We start from the raw sequence: 21,663 nt of genomic DNA on the forward strand, positions 1-21,663 counted from the left end.
CACAAGATGTTGTAGGTGGAAAAGAATGGAAATCCAAGAAAGTACTCAAATTACTTTATGCTGATGAAACAAGCCTGTTTTATCATGCCTCATTGTATGGTTTTCTCTCTGCTGCAATCATGTAAAAACTGTCAGGTTCTAAGAAAGCAATGGATTGCATAACGGTGTTATGCTGTTATGCATGAGGTTGGAGAGTGGATCTGATAATAGTATATATTACCTTTTGCTACATTGGCCATCATACCTAATTTTGGAATCCTACTAGGTGATATCACAAAGTTGGATCAAAGTTTTGGAATCAGTCAAGCAGGGTTCTTGTTATGAATAAATCCTCTGATACTATTATCCAACTCGTTACTATTAAACCTCCATCGCAAGCTGTTTTCAAATAATTAATCTCTTAGTAGTTACACAAATTCCAAGGAGAAGATTCATAAAAAAAGAAGATTTTTTTTTATGAATCTTCTCCTTCTGATATGTCCCCAAAGCTAAGGTCTTAAATAATTATTGATTATTCATTCTGAACACACTGAGCTAATTTGCTGATGCATGCCAATTGCATCTTCCTTTACACCCTCTAGTACCAGTAGCTGCAATCTACTATATATTTTGTTCTGTTGGACTATCTCACACCATACAGCCTCGAATGCAGTGTCTCACATGTTCTTGCTTTTCTGGTTTTCTACTCGTCTACTATTTATTTATTATTTTTTTAAAATATGAGCAGCACACCATTCTATAAAGAATAAAATGAAATACAATGTCCTATATTTTAATTTTAAAATGTTGAATTCTGATCTTTAAAACAGCGATCTCTATACTGCAATCACCCATCATAAGTTCTGTATGTATGTATACGTAATTATGTGCATTTATTCTAAACTACTTGTAGAAATATCAAAGAATCATAAAAATGGTTACCTGATAAAACCAGAGCATCAAATATATAACTAGCAAGCATCAATGGCAAAAGTGCTTCTCCACGAGAGCACAACTGCCCATCTCGTAGCTGTTCAGCTCGCTTACACACAACATCCAGTTCCACTTCAGTTAACGGTAGACGTTTCAACAAGACAACTAATTCTCCCTCTTGATTTGCTAATTTCACCTATAAAAATTGCAATATATTTGATAAAAGCGCCTGAACACAAAACTATTAAATTTATTCATCTGTTTATTCAATATTTTATTTCTCATCAGCATCTAGACACTGAAATGTTTATTCACCTACAATGAAATATTCAGGAACTTATAACTATATTAAACATTACAAATTCTTTGACTAATATTAAAAGGACAATTTTTCTAATAGCATATGGATAAACTTATACCTCAGTTATTTTTTTATTTATATTTAATTCTTATAATAAATTAGCTGTAATAAGATAATCAGGATGAAGATTTAGAATCGTTTCTGATATGCATTTAAAGAAGCAAAGCTGAGGAGTTATCAATGGAGGGGGGGGGGGATATCATTCATTCCTGATGTGCAAAAATCACATAAGCAATGAATGATTCAGATATTTTCTCAAATGACTAATTCCCTAAATTAATGAATATGATGCTAATCACACAGCATCTTTGATTATTACTCAAAACAGAAACGTATAAAATTGGATTTAGTTGACCAAATTGCATTCTTATTGGCTTAAACCACAAATAAAACGATAGTACAACATGACAGAATTTCATGCCAGCTAGAGCATCGCCCAGTTAAACAAGGGACCCTGTTGTTTTGGCCAGGAAACCAGGGCAAACAGTGAAAAGACAGCTACTGGAACAAATCCTGAAACACCCCAACTCAACATCAAAAGAGTTCAAGATTGGTACTATCAATATAAGAAGCCTGAATGGCAAAGAAATGGAGCTAGCTGAGGAATTGGATAAGTACCAGATCGACAATAGGGGTAAAAAGAAGGAGTAGCTATAGTATTCAACATTAAATACGAGACTAATCTTCTTGAATGGCAGACAATATCGAGTAGAGTGATGTTGGCAAACATTAGAATGAGGAACTAGACAATGAGACTTATTTGTGCCTATGGTCCCACAGAACGTTCTACTAAGGCAGAAGTGGAGGAATTATTTGAGACTTTAGAGAAAGAAACTGACAAATGAAAAATGAAAAGTTAGGGATCTAAATAGCAGAGTAGGAAACGATTGTCAGACATATAGACATATTTTGGGAAAATTTGGAGAAAAGAGCAAAACTAATAATAGTGGTGAGTACTTGTTGGATTTCTGCTCAGGACATGGACTGGTTATTACTAACACAATATTCCAACATAAAAATGTGCACAAATTCACATGGAGAGAAGAGGCAAAGAATAAGAAAGTCTCATTTAATATGTTATTGTTGATAGTGATGTTTTCTCATTGGTGCAGGACACTAGATTGTAAGAGGATTTGAAATTAGAAGTGATCACCGTTTAGTCTTGAGCAGGATAAAATTGAATTTCATATTGAAAAGAAGAACATATTAGAAAGTTTTAAAGTGAATAAAAGTTGAGCATAGCATATAAATTTACAGGAAGAAGAGACCATGGACATCCAAGACTAAGAGGGAAAGACCAACTTCATTTGCAGAGCAGGAACAGGACATAAAAAGCCTATACCTGAATTGCTCAGACGACGAAAAGTTGGGCCGCTCTCAGGTGTGAACTGTAGACTACACAAACATTATTCGAGAAAAAATGAGTTTGAGAACTGGAACCAAACTTTGGAGATTCAGTGGCAAATCCTGAATAAAACATTGATTCAGCCAGAGAGGCATGTGGTGAGGTTGTCTGCAAAGTTAGAAAAATCAGAACTCCATGGTGGACACAGGAAGTTAAAGAGGCAGTGAAGGAAAAAGAAGAGAGCATATCAATAGTTCCTTGCATATAAGTCAGCTTGTGCTCTTAGAGAACACAGAGACAAATGTAAGAAAGCTAAACACTGTGTAAAACATGGGAAGACTTTGGCAAGAACATAGAAAATAAATATCAAGATGGCAGCAAAATATTCTGGAGGCTGTTGAAAGAGTTCAGAAATGGAGGAAAGAGTGTTGTAAAAGAAATTAGAGATGATAAAGGTGACAAGAAAACTGGAGAAAAAGATATCATTGATGTATGGAGTAATTACTTTTAAAAATTGCTAAATGAAACAAACAGTGACAGTATAGTGGTAAAAAAACACTCAATGGGCATGCAATCAGAAATACATATCCATACTTGAAGTAGAAAAAGATATCAAAAGCCTAAAATGTGGAAAGGCACCAGGAGTAGATGATATTCGACCAGAAATGCTCAACTATGGAGGTAAAAAAGTCTTGCAGTGGCACTGCACAGTTCAGAAGGCCTGGACAGAGGGATGAATTCCAGATGATTGGAGTAGAGCTCTCATAGTACCCATATACAAAGGGAAATAGAACTGAATGTGAGAATTACATAGGTATTTCCCTACTGAGTGTTCCTGGTAAGATTTATGCAAGTATACTTGAGAAAGGGTTGAGAAAGAATGTGGAGAAGAAGCTTGGTGAAGAACAAGCTGGATTCAGGCCAAATAGAGGCTTTCAGGATCAGATTTTCACTTTACGACAAATAGTTGAGAAATCATGGGAATATAAGAAAGATCTGTATTTAAGTTTCATAGACCTGCAAAAGGCATACGACAAGGTGCTAAGAGAAAAGCAATTCAAAAAGCTAGAGTTATATGATATCAATGAGGCATCATATCAAGAAATACCTAGTCTTTATTTGAGTTGTAAGTTAGCAGTTAGAATTGAAGTACAGGAAGATGGTTTGATATTAAATCCGTTGTCAGAGAAGGATGTGCATTATCCCCTCTGTTATTCATTATCCATATGGATCACATTATGAAGGAAAGTGGTATTAAACTTGATATCGAAATTGGAGATGTTAATCTCAGCACATTACTTTATGCAGATGACATTGTACTTTTAAATAAATCCAGTACAAGTCTGCAAGATTCCCTGACTAAATTGAATAACTGTTGTAATTTTTATTTATTAATTCTTATGGCAAAAGCAGCTGCATTTCAATGTCCAGACCAGAAAGCCAATCCAGGGCTTCATCTGTCACTGCATGGATGTCCTGGAGGCCACCACGATGAAATTGGCACCTAGCACAGTCATTCACAATATGAGTAATTGTCTGGGCCACAGGGGAAGAGTCACAATAAGGGTGGTCTGATAGTCTCCATTTATGTAATAGGTAGCCACATATGCCCTAGTTAGTTCTGATCCTGTTGATAGATGACCAAATCTTCCTAGGAAGGTCAAAACCAGACTTCGGAGCACATGGATCTTCAACCAGGAAACCATTTGTTGGAAGATTGTTGGACCATTGTTCTTTCCACATGTCAAGTGTTGATGTAAGGCAGCTGAAGAGTTCATCCATGGACCAGAAAGGGTTTCGTGATTTTAGGTGAATACTAGGTGGATTTATGAGTTTGATGCAGGGGAAGGAGCGGGTGACTCATTACTTTATTAAATACTTTAATCGAGGCTAGTCTTCTCCGTATATTTGGTGAAGCAATGTTAGATAGGACAGGTAGCCAGGGGAGGTTGCTTCTCAGTGTCCCACTAATTGTGCACATGGTAGATTTTAGCCGAGTGTCTATAATGTTAGTGTGCACACTTCTTTCCCAGACAGGAGCACAGCATTCTGCTGCAGAGAATGCGAGGGCTATTGCAGACAACCTTAAGACATCAGCACCACAAACCCCAAGTTGTTCCAGCAAGCCGTGAGATGATATTATTTCTTGTTTTAACTTTGTTGGACAGGAGGCTGGTGATGTGCCTTTTATAGGTTAGGATTCTGTCCATGCTCACTCCAAGGTATTTCAGGTGAGGCTCATGTTCTACCATTCTTGTCACAGAAAGAGAGGTTGAGGTGTCGATTTGCCTCTGCGTTGTTCAGGTGAAATGCTATGGACAGTTTTTGTTGGGTTTGGCTTCAGGTACCACTGCATTAAGTACACCTCCAGGATGTTCAGGTCTGTGTTCAAGGTTGTTTCCAGGTTGGCAAAGGAGGTAGACTGGTGTAGGTTAGCGAGATCATTGGCGTATACATATTTGCTTGAGCTAGTATGTGGGAGGTTGAGGTGTCGATTTGCCTCTGCGTTGTTCAGGTGAAATGCTATGGACAGTTTTTGTTGGGTTTGGCTTCAGGTACCACTGCATTAAGTACACCTCCAGGATGTTCAGGTCTGTGTTCAAGGTTGTTTCCAGGTTGGCAAAGGAGGTAGACTGGTGTAGGTTAGCGAGATCATTGGCGTATACATATTTGCTTGAGCTAGTATGTGGGAGGTTGAGGTGTCGATTTGCCTCTGCGTTGTTCAGGTGAAATGCTATGGACAGTTTTTGTTGGGTTTGGCTTCAGGTACCACTGCATTAAGTACACCTCCAGGATGTTCAGGTCTGTGTTCAAGGTTGTTTCCAGGTTGGCAAAGGAGGTAGACTGGTGTAGGTTAGCGAGATCATCGGCGTATACATATTTGCTTGAGCTAGTATGTGGTAAGTCAGACATGTAGATGTTAAATAGTAAAGAGGATAACACAGAGCCCTGTGGAAGACTGTTGTTGAGGAATCTGGGCCTGCTCTTTTTTCCACTAATATGGACCCATATCTTTCTGTTGGAGAGAATAGATTCAAAAAGCTGGAAAGTTGTTTTGTACCTTATGATATCGCTTAGCTTAGGAGGAGGCCCCTGATCCAGACTGTGTCATAAGCTGATGTTAGATCGATGAAAGCAACTCCGGATTTAAGTTTATTCTGGAAGCCTGCTTCAATCTGTGTTGTCAGAGCAAGGACATGGTCACAGCAACTTCTTCCTGGCCTGAAGCCAGCTTGTTCAATCAGGAGTGCTCTTTCGATGAGTGGTGAAATTCTTTTAAGGAGAATTCGTTCAAGGAGCTTACAGGTGGAGCAAAACAAGGAGATAGGTCATAGATTTCTGACATTATTTGGATCTTTCCCTGGTTTGGGAACAGCAATTATTTTGGCTTCCTGCCACAGTTTTGGTGGTTTTCCAGTTGTTATAATATTTGAGAAAAGGGTGGCCAGCCATGTTTGACCTCGTTGGCCGAGATGTTTTAGAAACTAGGGGAGGATATACCATCCACTGCTGCAGTTTTGCCATTCTTGGTGAGTTTTAAGGCTTCCTGCACCTCTTCAGATTTATTCTGATGGAACATTGCACGGTTATTTTCCTGGTAGAACTGGGACTTATCTTGGAGGTTTTCAGTAAATGATTAGCCATTTAATAAGGAGTTACCTCTGGTGGTTTGCATGTTGTCAGTTCTGCTCCCCCCCCTTTTAATTTTCTCAGAAGTGACCAGCTTTTCTGGCTAGATTTGGTGAAATCAAGTTCATATTGCTTTGAGCTCCTTATCAATAGTTTGGTCTTCAGTTTTTTCATTTGGCTAAAAGTTTTTTCATATTTGGTATGAAAATCAGCAATAACAAGACAAAGACAATGTAAATAGACAGAGACATTGAAAATATGAACTGCATCATGAATGAAGAATCTATAGAACAAGTCAAACATTTCAGCTATTTAGGCAAAATTTTTTGTGAAGACAATAAATTAATTATAGAAATAGACAACAGAATCAACAAAATCAGTATGGTAAGAAGTCAACTGAATAAATATATATGGAATAAGAGAGAAATTAGTCAAAACACTAAATTAGCTGTATACAAGACAGGGTTCAAACCAATTTTAACTTATAGATCTGAGAAATGGGTCAGAAGAAAAACACTTGACCAAAGACTAGAGACCGCAGATATGAGAATCCTAAAAAAGGTTAGGGGTGTGAACAGATGGCATCAATGGCAATATCATATTAAAAACGAGGATATTTGGAAAGAACTTGACATTATTAACATCCAAGAATGTGTTAGCAGAACTAATCTCAGGTGGTATGGTCATTTAAACAAAATGGGAGAGGAAAGATTAGCAAAACAAGTGTTCTTTGCAAGGTTGGCAGGAAATACACCCAGAGGAAGACCAAGATGTAGGCAGATTGATGCAGTAAAAAGTGCCTTAGAAGACAGAAATATAACAACTGATAATGTTGGATTCTTGACAGGTAACAAATTGATTTAGACTCTAAATCAATCTGTAAAAGTACATCATCACTAACTTCCTATCTACATTTTTCCTGTAAATTTTATAGGAAAATTGTAGATAAGAAGTTAGTGATGATGTAAGTTTTTCATGTAGTACTATCATATCATGTATACCAGCGCTTCCCAAACTGTGGGCTGTGGCCCCCTTGGGGGGGGGGGGGGGGCTGTGAAATAATGAGAACAAATTGAAAATGTTTTAAGACTAAAAGAAACGTATTTCATCTTAAAAGAAATTTAAGTTTTATCTTAAAAGAAACGTATTTCATTTTTATTATTTCTTTTTTTGTTATTTTTTATATTTTAATGGGGGAAAAAATCACACATTAGTGCAGGTTCACAAATTTTGCTTCCTGCGTATTTCGGGACTTAATGAATATTAGTAAATATATGCTTATTTTAAATTGTCATTAAACTTCTTTTATGTTTTTAATTCTTTCTTTATTACTAATTGTTTTACATTTCATGTGTTTGTACTGCAAATGTACAATAACAATATATCTATCTATATAAAAATCTGAGATAATATGCCATGTCAAATGTGTATGTAAGATGTTAAAAATGTAATATTTGCATTCGATTTTAGCAATATTCACTGTGTATGTTTTGTATTGAATATATATACAATAAATATTATAATAATATATGTCTATATTACGATTTTTTTTTTCGATGGGGCTGTGAAATATTTTAATTTTTCCCCATGACATCCAGAAGTTTGGGAAGCACCGATGTATACCACTTAATGATACATGTTAGGAATTTGATGATGAAATTTTCAAAAACATGTACAAAATTCACATCCAATGAAGATACTGAACTACAAACCAAATGATTCACTGAATAGTGCAAAATAAGACCAACCTGCTTACTGAAGTGACTTAATAAACATTTGGTTGTCCAGGACAAGATTACTGAATTATCTAAACCCTTATCCTGTACACACAGTACTAAGTCACTATAAGTGGGTGGAATTCTTATTTAAAAAAAAAAAAAGTAAGAAAATGAACATGGACAATTATGATGGAGTGTTTCACACAGGCTTATGAAACTAATTTATACTTACATATAGGTGTAGGTGTGTCCTTATTAGAGTCAGGGGAAGTTCATTTTCACTTTTGTGTTTCCTGCATTAAGTTTATATATTTTGAAAACAAATAAGAGGATAACAAAAAGTTACACATTTTTGAATATAATTTTATAATTAATATATACCCAAATTATAAAACAGTTTATTTTGTTGATGTTGCTGAGAGGGAGGAGGAGGGGGGGGGGAGAGGGAGAGAGAGAGAAAGTAAGAATTTGCTTTACAGTGTTATCAATCTTATCCTTAGACGATACATTTCTATATTTGTTTTCAACAAAATCACACAATATTTGAAAACAATTACAATTATGGCATTGACTTTTTCACAATTTAAGCAAAACAGCTGTTAGCATCTTTATAAGAAAACTGCTGAATTCTAGGTGGCGGCAGCAGTAGAACATCCCATAGATACTGTCCACAGCACAGTTGTGGATACAAACATTGGTGTCCTCATAATTAGATTTAACAGGATGAATGAATGCAGTACACAGAAATAAATAAACAAGTTTAAATGTTCCAATATTTCATTTCCCATGAGACATCTTTTGGGGACAATATAAAAATTGCAATAACACACAATAAGTGGTATAACAATTGCAATAACACACAATATTATATGAGAGAACATGTCACATTTTCTAAAGAAAATGTGAATTAGAAAAAAGTGCATATCTAAACATAAATGTATTGTTTAAAGCTTTAATGTTAAATTGTGCTCTATACAAGAACATGTATCTAAGTACTAACAAAAGTCCAAAGGTCGCTTGCTGACTTCTGCCAATGACATTCGTGGAAAGTGAACGGAATTCGCGTTCCACGAAAAGAGCACCATTGAGGAGCAGAAATGTGATGCCACTTCGTAAGAGCGAATAGGGAGGCGCCTTGAATAAGATTCGAAGGCAGAAAGAGGGCGCTATGAAGGAGAATAAAAGCGAGTTCAGGTGTGTTTGAAGCTATCTCTCTTTTGTTTTTTTTTTGCCTTCTTGTTGTTGCCTGTTCCTGTGTTCTCATGTGGACTAGCAATGCTGATGATCGGAGGGAAGCTTGACAACGACGAGCTGCAACCTTTCCCTGTTGCTGACTGACGAGAGTCGGACAAGCCTATATGCGAGATTACGGCAGTTTTCCAATTCAGGCCATCAGTAAAGGTTTTACCGATGTGAGATAGCAAAGGATTCCCCTTTGATGGCGGTCGAGCTAACAACAGCAAACCATGAGATGAGCATGTGTCCAGCAAAGAAAAATGCCCCATTTGTGACTAGCACGTGATTTCCGCGTGGCGGCAATCTACCGTAGCAGAAAGATATCCCCACACAAAGGACGGACAAAAGAATCATGATATCATCACATCAAGGTGGTCAAGTACTAAAACCTTTTCTTTCACCTATGTAATAATTAGTTTTAGATGAAAGAAGAAACAAGAATTTTGACTAGGAGGAAAGAGAACTTTATAGTAACCATGTGCAATGATTTATTGACTGTATTAGACTGGTAGTCTGAGAACTTATAATTGTGCAGTTCCTAATCTAATGTGAAGGAGTAAAATGACAGAAAATTTAGTTTAGAAGTTGACTTATGTTTTGTGCTATGTGTGGATTTAATTTACCCATGGAACGTGAATAGCATACTTGTCAGCTTGAACATTTCTTACTTGCTTAACTAGTGATTTAGTAATGATAAAAATGTGATTAGCCTTTGACATGTTAACTTTATTGTAATCTCTTTGACCACTTAATAAACATGTTTTTTTCTATGTAAGCCTGAGTTTTATCTGAGCATGAGACTGATTTTACCACTCATAAAACCACAGAACTATGCATAAGGGGAATATAAAGGAAGCTGAGAGCATTCAGGCCATGACTGTATGCAAAGATTACTTTAAGCTACTTAATTCTTTTAATAAGGTCAAGTGTTAGGTAACACTTGACCTCCGGGAAGGTTTCTTTGGACAAGAATTTTCTGTCCTAAAGCTCTTACTGGTGCAGCTAAAACAAACAAATATCGCAGAGCGTGAAAAGGGAAACGGGTCCCAGAGAGATAGTTTAGAGATTTATTCTTAGTTGGCACCAGAAAGATAATCATAGCAGAATTATAGAAAACCAATGACATAACACACATTAGTTCTCCCTCCCCCCCATTCGATTCTGTGCAGGATATCTAAGGCATGGTCAGATAGATCTGAATGATTATGCTTGTGGCAGTGGATGTATTTCTTGTGTTTCAAAGGTGAATGGTAGTAGATCTCTCAGTTTATTCATACTATGACAAACTACATGAAAAAAGGAACCTTGTGAACACCTGGAACAGAGAAGGGGCAAAGTGGATCCTAGAGAGTAGATAAAGGGCAACCAGCTTCAGATGAGATTTGAAAGCAATACAGAGATTATATATTTTTTATAATTTTGTCTATTTTTTCTGAGGTGCTCCAGGAATAGGGAGTAATAACAGCATTACTTATTATAATCAATATGTTGAGATGGATCTGAGGTGATGGAAGGAAATACTATTTTGTTGATCTTTTTTGGCATAGTAGCCAATGAATGGAAAGTATGGCAAAAAAGGAGAATTCAGCTGTGAGGGAAGTCTAGTTGGAGGTTCTGTTGACAAGAGTTTTTACAGTACCATACCATAGGGAGTCTCTCTATGGGATGAGAGGAAAGATAATGTATCTACCAATGTTCTCCTTATGCTGTGTGCACATGAACGAGCACACTAGTCAAAGAGGGAGCATGCACACATCTAGTAACTGCATGCACAAAATTTTTGCTTTTAAAATTTCTAATTTACAGTCAATTTTTGATTATGCTATGAAAATTAATTATATGATAAACTATACTTCTCACTCATTTTATTTGTAATTTCTCCAACTTCTCCACTCCAATATGCTGGCCTGGTTGTCCGAGTGGTTAGCGTATCCACTTTCCAGCCAAAAGGCTGCAGGTTCGAATCCCCATGGGCATGAATGTTTGTGATTGTCTGTGAAAATACTAGTTGTGGTGGTCAGCAGTTGGCATAGATGATTGAAGGTAGTTGCAGTTGGTGGACTGAGTGGTTGAGACAGAGAGTTGTAGAGTAAGTGTCCACCCTCAATGAGTGTTTGGACTCCCAGGAGGTGTTACATAATAATAATCTTACTGCAATCCATTCCAATTTAATACACTATTTGGTTACTTTTAGCCTTCTGTGTGTGTGAGCAAACCAACACTGATGTCAGCAAGTTGTAGAGGCATATTTGTTTAGTGTCCACTGTCTAGATAGCACAGTCACCTGAGCTCATGCAAATAGTGATGGATTTTTGTAGCTACACAGATTTAAGTGAATAATTTAGTACTCACAATTTTCCTGGTTATAGCTAGACAAAAGAAGGAGAACATTAATATGAGAAATATTACATTAGTGGTTTTAGTGTGTTAAATCCTCAAAATATCACTGTCAAAATAAAAGTAGAAAAGAACTGCAAATTAATTTAAATTTGACTGGCTGAACAAATGTGTTGAAACACAATGCAAATACACATTGAGTTTGTGACTGGAAAATTGTGCACAAAATGTTTTTCATGAGCACATTGGCCAGCAGAAATTAGAGGGAATTGGTATCTACCTATGCAGATAGACTTTCTGTAAACTGATAAAGAGTGCCATGGAAAGAGGTGATCAGAGTATGTAATAAAAGGCAGGCTACTGTTTTTTCTTTTCTATAGTGAATTGGATTCTGGGGTGCTGGCTGCTGAGGTCAAGGAGGAAAGTGTAATGTACCTCAGCCATGTGGCCAAATGAAGAACATAACAATGAAGCTTAGATGGTTTGAGAATGTCAGTATCAAGAGCATATTTTGCAAAGACTCCATATAGAAATTAGCTGGAGGAGGGAAGGGAGAGAGAGAGAGAGAGAGAGAAAACAAAACAAAAAAAAAAAAAAAAACAGCCGAGGGCTATACCCTCTATCTGTTTGTATATGGTGTCCTTTCGAGTGAAGTGGTTTTTCAAGTTGAATGGCAAAACTGAAGACATCAATAATGATGAAAGTGGAGGCTTTTTTAAGTAAGGTTCAAGTGTCAGAAAAAAATAAGTGACATTAAAATTCCATATGAAGTAATACTTTTAAATAATATCCTGGATATCGGTATTATTTAAAACGAAATTCTGGATTAAAGATTTGAAGTGGCAGATATTCTTCCCACTAAGGGAGAATCAAAAAGGTTTGATTTTTTTTTTCTTTTAACTAATTCAGATAGCCAAGATGTGGCATTTTAAAGTCTTTTTAACATTTATTTCCTGAAAATAAGTCGGATCATAACCTAATAATTTATAAGTGGTGCAGTTTCATTTTCATTCATTTTTCAATTATAACCATAGTATTGAGACATTACCTATCATTGCTCTAGTAATATTTTGTCAATTACATAATTAACTGTAGACACTAGATATGAAAAATACACAATTTTTCAGAACATTTTCATGCTTAATTATGATTATCAAATTTAATAGTATGCAATCTTTGCTTAACACAAAGAGAAATATACTAAAGTAGCAAGAAAACTAAAATCTACCTTTTTACCATAAAATAATATTCTGAAGTCATCTCTTATAAGTATTTTATTTCCTAATAAATTATCTTAAATGAAAATTTAATTCTTATAAAACACCATTTGGGTACTTACTTCCAATGCTTTAGTGGAAGCTGGTGGTCTGGCCATTTCCAGGCCAAACATTCCAACTCTAAATGCAAGATGGTGATACTGAAGATTCTCTCCAAGTACAGAACATAAAAATGCTGCTTTAGCTAAAGTTGCAGATGCAAGAAGACTAATTTGATGACAAACTGGGTTAAAACGTCGACCCCGTTTGCCTTTAGCAGGCGGAGGTGGTACATCGACTATTAAGTTTGGTGGATTAGCTAATAGTTCTTCTGCTAAACGAACAGCTAATTTGCAAGCTTCCTGGGTATGCCCATGTGCATGAAGGGCTTCAGCTCGAGCGAATAATATCTGAAATCAATAGAATCTGTTAATATCCAAACAAATAGTCATTTTTTGCAATATAATGAAATATACAAAGTAATAAAATTAATTACATGATGATGTTGATGGTAGTAGTGTCGTAGTTGGAGAATTAAGTAGTAGTGGAGAGGATGAGATGTATTTAGGCAAAGTAGAGTAGTGTGCCCACCCACGATCAGTCCTTGGACTCCCTGGAGGTGTCACATAATAATAATAAATAATAATTACAGAGTTAGAGATAATTAAAACTTCATGCAGAAATATATAACAATAAAGCAACGTGCAGAAATATGTAACATGCTATGAAGCATTACTTGCTTGACAAAGATAAACATAAAACATCTTTTATAAAATTTTTTATCTTAAAAAGAAGAACATCTTTTTATCTTTTATCATCAGCAATGAAACTGCTGATGATATAAGATAAAAAGCACCAAAAAAAAAAAGCACAAAAGAAAAAATGTGCCAAAACATTTGGTGCATTTTTTCCCCTCAAACCACCATTCAGTAAAAACAATTTTCTAACCATTATGCAAGCCTGGTTGGCTGAGTGGTTAGCGTATCTGCTCTCCAGCCGAAAGGCTGCAGGTTCGAATCCCACCATGGGCATGGATGTTTGTGATTGTCTCTGAAAATACTGGTGGTGATAGTGGGCAGTAGATGCGGTTGGTGGAATTGGTGAAGACAGTGTTGTAGAGTAGGTGCCCTCCCTCAGTGAGTCTTTGGACTCCCTGGAAGTGTAACATAATAATAATTGATATAATTCAGTATGTACTATCTTATATGGTTTTTTCTTTCTTTTTTTTTCTTTTTCAGTTAACTCACAGCACTTATCAGAACAAACTTATTATATGGGGCATCTCCATGGTGTCCAAAGACCCATCACAAGAGAGTCCACATTAGCTTGCTATTCTCACAATAACTATCATACCTTAACAAATATGCTCATCCACTTGCATATGGCAAGTAGATTTTGCCAGCTGGTCTGTAGCTGTTGAGTGGCAAAAATACAATTTTATTTAATAAAAATAATTTTTTAAACAAAACCTTTTTAATTAAAAAAAAAAAACACAAGATACAGAACCAGTGATCAGTTCATAGAACTCCTACTGACTTACTGATAGACATTAAAAAACAATGTACGCCTTGGGTGAGTACATTTATTGTAGTTGTAAATGGGATTTTGCATAATTTGTCGAGCCCTGATCATACCGCCCCTTAAGCTTATTCAATGACAATGCACTCATGTCTATCTATAGCAACCCATTCCATTCATTCATGATGCTTTAATAAAAAAATCTACTCTTCATACACTAACTACATATGCTCAAGGGATGATTCCTTATTCTCTCCCTGCTTGTTATGTATTGAAAAATTCTCTTTACGTAATGAAAATTCTCTATCATATATCTCAAAGAGATATATGATAGAACATATGTCTTATACGTTCTATTATATATCTCTTATCTACCTATCAACTAAATTTTACAACCCACACAGCTTAATATATCTTCATAAAAAAAATTCCCCTGATCTGTCATTGCCTTGATCATTCACCTTAGGACAATCTCACCATCCCTCAAGGAACTCAGGATATAACTGTATCAAAACTTTACAAAGAGGTATAACAACCACAACATTTCTATTTTGCTGAATTATAACCAGCATCCTCAAAAAAGCATTTTTCAATAATAAGAAAAGCTACAACAATATAGATAGTGAAAACAAATCAAAATTGCAATGAATAAAGAGATTACCACTACAATCCCAGTGAATTTTCTTGGGAGGCCAGAGGTGCTCTGTAGCTGATGGGATAAACGTGGTCTTAGAATTCCAGTTTCCAAATGCTTAGGAAATTGAATATGGTCATATATTTTTTGAAATTAGGAGAGTATGTTATATTGCTGCTGCAAACTTCAAAAAATACCCTTTCAGATATATAACTTCTGTGACAATTTTGTTTTCTTCCATCTGACCATGTGTGAAGGAAGTGTCAAAAGAATGTTCTGCACATATCTGACTTTTATAATGAAGGTCATAGCAGTATACATATTTATGTTTTATGAGGTGGATGTTAACATAATCTTCCTGCCATCCAAAATGGGCCAGCCTACAACACATAATGATACATGTGCACTATTTAGAAAAAATTTCTTGGCACATCACTTCAAAAAAATCAAGTGAGATTACCACTCATGTGGAACCCTAAATAAGTATCAAAGCTTGATTTGTGCACATGTAAACCTGTCAAATCACACCTTGAAGTGCATTTTGCATATTTCAACTATTTTAAGAATCCCCAACAAGCATGTGCATGCGTGCATGTACATGCGAGAGAGAGAGAGAGTGGAAATTAAAATACATACAAGCTACTTTGAGTTATGTCCCTAACAATGTGCTGAAAATACTGCATACAATCCTCTAATTGCATGCAGTGATTCTGGCAGACTTTTCATTGTTCAATATCTCTGGTAGATCTGCTTTAGAATGGCTTGTGAATGTTCTTTGTATGCAGTTGGGTGAATAATCTTAAAATCACCCTCCTTTCCCTTTGTCAAGGTGAAATGCAGCCTGGTAAAGAAGTTGTTCATAGGCAAAATCTGGTGAGCAGACAACTATGGCAGACACTGCAGTTAGCTAAGAAATCTTGGACACTTAACATCCACATTGTGTGGCACAGTGAATCAATGCAGAAACTAGGTGCTGGTTTGTGATGCTCTTCTTGATAAAGTGCATCTATAAGGCACTAGATAATGACTTTTTAGGTAGTCTTGATTCATAGTATGGCTTTAGTGAAGAAATTCTTGATGCACCAGCCCTTTCACTTAAAGCAATAAACACTGCTTGCTTTGTTTCTCTTAATTCTGGTAATGTTTCTGTCACTAGCAAAGCAGTGACGGTAAATAAACATTGGTAAATGAGTGAACACTGGCAAATGAGTGGTGATTGCCAGAAGCAATCACCACTCATAGTGGAATAGATTGCCTCTGGCAACCCATTCCACTCAATCACTATTCTCCAAGCAAAAATCTTGTCCTTATGTCCTTTCAAACCATAGAGGTGATGCCCTCTTACCTATCCTCTCATCATATACTGAAAAATTTCTCCTACATCTATAAAATCCCTTCATAAAGGTATGTGTTTCTATCACAACTCTTCTTTTTTGCTTATTCAAACAAGTTTCGTAACCCATAAATTTTCAATCTATCAATTTTTTTTTTTTTTTTTGTTGGGAGCAACTCACAGATCTGTCATTTTGGTCACCTACCTCTGGATCCTTATCTTTGAGAAACCCAGGCAATAAATATGTGCAATGTAGTCACATCAACGCCCTATAAAGAGGGATGATAACTGCATTTTTACAAGTCAGCATGTTTTTCAATATCCATGTGATTCACGGATTCAAAACATTAGGAATTTTGATCACTTTTGTAATATGTTCCCTAAACTTCAACTCCCTGTCTGACATTATCCCAAAATTGAGTCTTATTGATTTCTTCTTTACTAGTTCCATTCAATGTAATACACAGCTTGTAACAATTCATCTTAAAGTGCCTTACTTTGTAACACTGAACTGGCAAATATTATCCTTTGTCCAAATTGTCCAACTATGGATTCATTTCCAAAGTTCTATACCACATGACCTATCGGATGACGTAAAGTTTCTACCTTCACATTAATTGTAGGCCAGACTAAAAATGTCATGTGCTCATTTCCTTTCTAGTATTTTTGTTTCAAGAAATAAGAATTCAAAATGGAGGAAAAAGAGAAACGGTCTGATTGTCCCAAGACAATCTGACTCAAAGTTGGATATCAGGCCCATGTTGCATGGCAGTGCAAAGCCACATTTCGTGTGAGGTATCCTTATATGAAATGTGCATAAAAAGTTAGCTATGAAGTCCCACTCCCCCCCCCCCCCCCGCCACCACCACCAAAAAAAAAAAAAAAATTATGTGAAATTTTTATGAGATACTCTTGACAGGTGTGGCTATACAGCAAATTGATAAGATTCTGTTATTTTCATTACTTCAACTTAAACGGCCTGTTTACAAATAAAGTAAACTACTATTCCTCCCCCCCAGTCTTTTAGTATATTTAGTGCATTCATTTTTCAAGACAATTTTTAGAACCTCTGGGAGAATTTCTACATATCACTAGCATTAATAAACTAGCAACAAATAGAATAAAACATTAAAATATATACCATTTTTTACTTTTATATCAGTACCTTTGCTATGTAGGCAATGTAATTTCATATTGTCAATGTTTCATTTATTTATTTTTATTTTATTTTTTTTTTGAAGCATTCATTTGGAATTTTTTCTATCCCATTTGTTGCTGTCATATAACACACACACCACTCATAATCTTAATAAAAATTGTCTTGACAGGTGGAGACTAAATACTGAAAGATACAATAAAAATTATTCTCGTTGCTTTATTCTATATTCTGTATTTGTGCAAATGCAAACTGCTCTGACAAGTTTACAGCCATATATTTCAGCAATGCTAACCAAAGGAATGATATATCCAGAACAATTTTCAGATTAAAACTTTCTGCTCTAATAAGAAAGAATATTACAGATTTAAACACTCTGCTCTTTTCTAACTTAAGCTGATAATTCTTAATCAATCACCACAACCCCACCCACAGCTTTTCCGATGATAACATGCTTTATTCATCCTGTTCATTCAAGAAACCATGCAGTGATCAGGAATCCCAAGCTTCAAGATTGTCTGTGACCAGTGCCTTAAGCACAATCAACTCCCTATTATCAATGCTACCAAATGCATTCTTGCCATTTTTCTCACAAAAGGGGTTCTCAGCTCAGTTGTCCTTACCCCCCATAATACAAAAATCACCAGGAAGGATTAATCTTGCTCCTTTTACTGACATTCACCTCCAGCTTCTCCTGGCATAAATGAATCCCATGAATAGGTTTCTCAGCTTCTAAAAGAAAACTAGGCATTCTTTTCTGCTCAAGATGTTATTTTTCACTCATTTAGTTACTATAATTCTGTACAAATTCCAAATCTGCTCATCCTAAGAATACTACCCACATGTTTCTGGGTGGTTAAATACAAAATTAAGAACGGAAAAACTCACGTAAAAAGATTATTTAATAGTATAATTTTTGCCTGTGTGTCAGGCATCTTCAGTACATTTTAAGCTCAAATTAAACAATAACTGACAATTCCAAAAAGCAACACCTAAGTAGCTAGTGTAAGATAACTAAAAAGGTCAATAAATTTTCTAAAAAAAAAAAAAAAAACTATATATACAATAAAAAGTTAGGAAAGATTAGCTGAATTATAAAGTACTATCTCCCATAAAAGGGATAGAGGTAAACTATCAGATCTGTTTAAGTTAGGCAAGTGAAGTAACGTTTCACGTTTCTTTATAAAGCCATTCCACGAGGAACCAACTTTTGTGAAGGACTCTTGTCTTTTTTCAATGAACTCTATGTCTAGTGATGATGGCATGTTCTGCAAGTCCAGACTGTTCAGGTTCAAGGTATTGAATATAAGACTGGTGTTCTTCTAGCCGAATAGAGGCAGATCTTTCTGTTTGTCCGAAATAAGATAATCCACAAGAGCAAGGAATCTGGTAAACACCTAGATAATTAAGATGTGGAAGCTTGTCCTTAGAAGTGAGAAAGGTTGAGATTTTTCTGAATGGTCGAAAGGCAACAAAAATATTCAGTGGTTTTAAAACTTTTGCTATATGTTCACTAATGCCTTGTACATTATTATTATTATTCGTGACACTTCCAAGGAGTCCAAAGACTCATCGCGGGAGGACACTTACTATACAACTGTTTCCACCACTACACCAAACCTCTACCAATCATCTCCATCAACGCCATCTACCACCCACCACCACCACCATAACTAGTATTTTTTGTCTGTAAATTGCATGTGTTCTGAAGGACCGATTTGTCTGTATGCGGGATGAAAACCCCAAGTTTCCAGGAGAAAAAACCCTGCTACCTCCGTATGAGATCGGCTAACTCACCTTCGATTGAAAAAATCCATATAAAGATTCCTCCTGTCGTGACAAGAATTGAACTTAGGCCTATTCCAATTGAAAGATGCAATGTACCATCGTTCTTCCAATTGCGCTACGGAGTGGCATAAGGGATAGGAATGCGCTAATTAGGAATTTCTTCTGTATTTGAAGAGGAAGACATATTAAAACTACTCAAAGCTCTTTTGATGAAGGAATTCTTATATCCATTTATGTATATGAAAATGAGGGTAGGTGACAAATCAGAATACTGAGGCAAGCCTACACTGGTGGCAATGCTGAGAGAAAGGACTCCATCCAGTGAACAAACAGAGAGAGAGAGAAGATCTGCTTCTATTCGGCTAGAATACCAGTCTTATATTCAATACCTTGAACCTGAACAGTCTGGACTTGCAGAGCATGCCATCATCACTGAAGATGCCTGTGACACACAGGTGAAAATTATACTATGAAATAATCTTTTTATGCGAGTTTTTCCGTTATTAATTTTGTATTTATATGTCTGCTCATGGTTTGCCATTATTAAAACTTATTGTTTCTAGGTGATGCACCCAAACCACCCCAAAAAATATGGAACATTCAAGTAAGGATTTCACCAGTCTAGGTCCACAGTTACTCTCTTAGCCTATATTAACCCTCTAATGGAAAGGTTTGGAGAAACATACTGTCACTCTTGACATTTCCAGGGTTTTTTAAATGCATCTGCCATTGAGGTCTGCTGGGCAAATTGCTATTCCTTGACTTGCCATAATTAGGCAGCTATCTTTTTCTCTGTTTGTTCACTGCATGTGTCATGCTGGATGGAGTCTCAGCATTGCCACCAGTATAGGCTTGCCTCAGTATTCTGATCTATCACCCACCCTCATTTTCATATACATAAATGGCTGCCTCTCAATCACCACACTAATACTATTCACAGCTTGGCAGATGATAGTACTCTCCGTTTATTATACTCATTTGACAAACCATACAGTGCTGAAATGTCCCAAGATCAATTTAAACCAGTGCCTAAAACAGCGATCTCATAATCCTTAAATGGGGCAAGAACAATCTGGTCTCCTTCAATGCCACCAAAATGCAGTCTTGCCTTTTCTCTCATAAAAGTGATTTCAGCTCACCTTCACTAATCTTCAATAATACACAAATGACCAAACATGAACAGATCTCCATGCCTGACTGATATTTACCACCAGCCTCTCCTGGCATAAACATATTACATGAATAGCTTCCTCAGCATCTGTGTTCACTTCTACATAAGATGCTATTTTTTTAGCCAGTACTAACTTTATACAAATTCACCCATCCTTAGAATCCTGCTCACATTTGGGGTAGGGGCACCTAAAACCTCTCTAAAATTCTTGATGCTGTCCAGAATCCAGTAATCAGGTTGAATGAGGAGCACTCCTTAACCAACTCACTTCAACTACTCTTTCAGGGCTGCAATGTTTCTGTCTTTTCTACAGATATTTCCATGGTCAATGTTCTGCTGGAAACTATCATTCCTGTGCTTTCTGATGGACAAAGCAGCTGCTCAACATCCCTTTTCAGTCCAACTACAATAATACCAAACTTGCTTCTCCTCTTTCTCATTTATGCCATCTCCTGCTATCTGCAACAGCCTCTGTCATGAAGTGTTTCCCAACAAGTACAATCTTTAAGTCATCAATAAAAACTGTCAATATATTTCTTTCTCAACTTTCATTTTCACCCATTACATATATATATATATATATATATATATATATATATATGTGTGTGTGTGTGTGTGTGTGTGTGTAGAAAAATTTTTTACTTTGGGTATAATATATGTTAAAGATGCCAAGCTATTTTAAACCTGGTTTTACCCCATTTCCCAATATATATATATATATATATATATATATATATATATATATATATATATATATATTTAACAAATTTAAGTCACTATCACTAGATATTTATAGAAAGCATCTCAAAGCATATTTTCATAACTTCTTCACTAATAATCAGCACTTTTACTCACCTATACAACATTTATCATCAACATCAGTTCTATGTTTGAGTACTGTATATCAGTGGTCTCCAAACTTTTTTGATCGCATACCCCCCAAGACAGAAAAAATAAATAGCGCATACCCCCCAATTGACTGAGCAAAAATCTAATGTAATAAGAATTATAAAGAGGAAATATGCTTTGTATCATCATATAATAATTAAAAACGCTAGATATTTTTATACATTATTTTTATTATTAACAGCTTACAAACATATTTATTACAATATTTAATGTGAACAATGGCCTTGCATTTATTATTATTATTATTATTATTTCGGGCAACTCCAGGAGTCCTTAGACTCATCGAGGGAGGCCCTAAACATCATGTCCACACAACTATGCGATTACATTCTCACAGTATCTATCATACCTTGTCTTGA

General features: G+C 35.8%; 1 protein-coding gene across 1 annotated transcript in view; it reads right to left on the reverse strand.

Moving 5' to 3' along the window:
• The window catches only part of Dora (zinc finger SWIM domain-containing dorado), a 495,561-nt gene that overhangs the window by 223,663 nt on the left and 250,235 nt on the right, over positions 1–21,663 (reverse strand). The window contains exons 11-12 of the mRNA XM_090399467.1: positions 12,879–13,205; positions 922–1,108 (exon numbers count right to left, since the gene is read on the reverse strand). Coding sequence (XP_090255593.1) covers positions 922–1,108; positions 12,879–13,205 — 514 coding nt within the window. The remainder of the gene's footprint in view (positions 1–921; positions 1,109–12,878; positions 13,206–21,663) is intronic.

Source organism: Typopeltis vanoorti, chromosome 1, assembly GCF_054136105.1.
Source record: "Typopeltis vanoorti isolate ZY-2024b chromosome 1, IOZ_Tvanoo_1.0, whole genome shotgun sequence".
NCBI classification, from domain to species: Eukaryota; Metazoa; Arthropoda; class Arachnida; order Uropygi; family Thelyphonidae; genus Typopeltis; species Typopeltis vanoorti.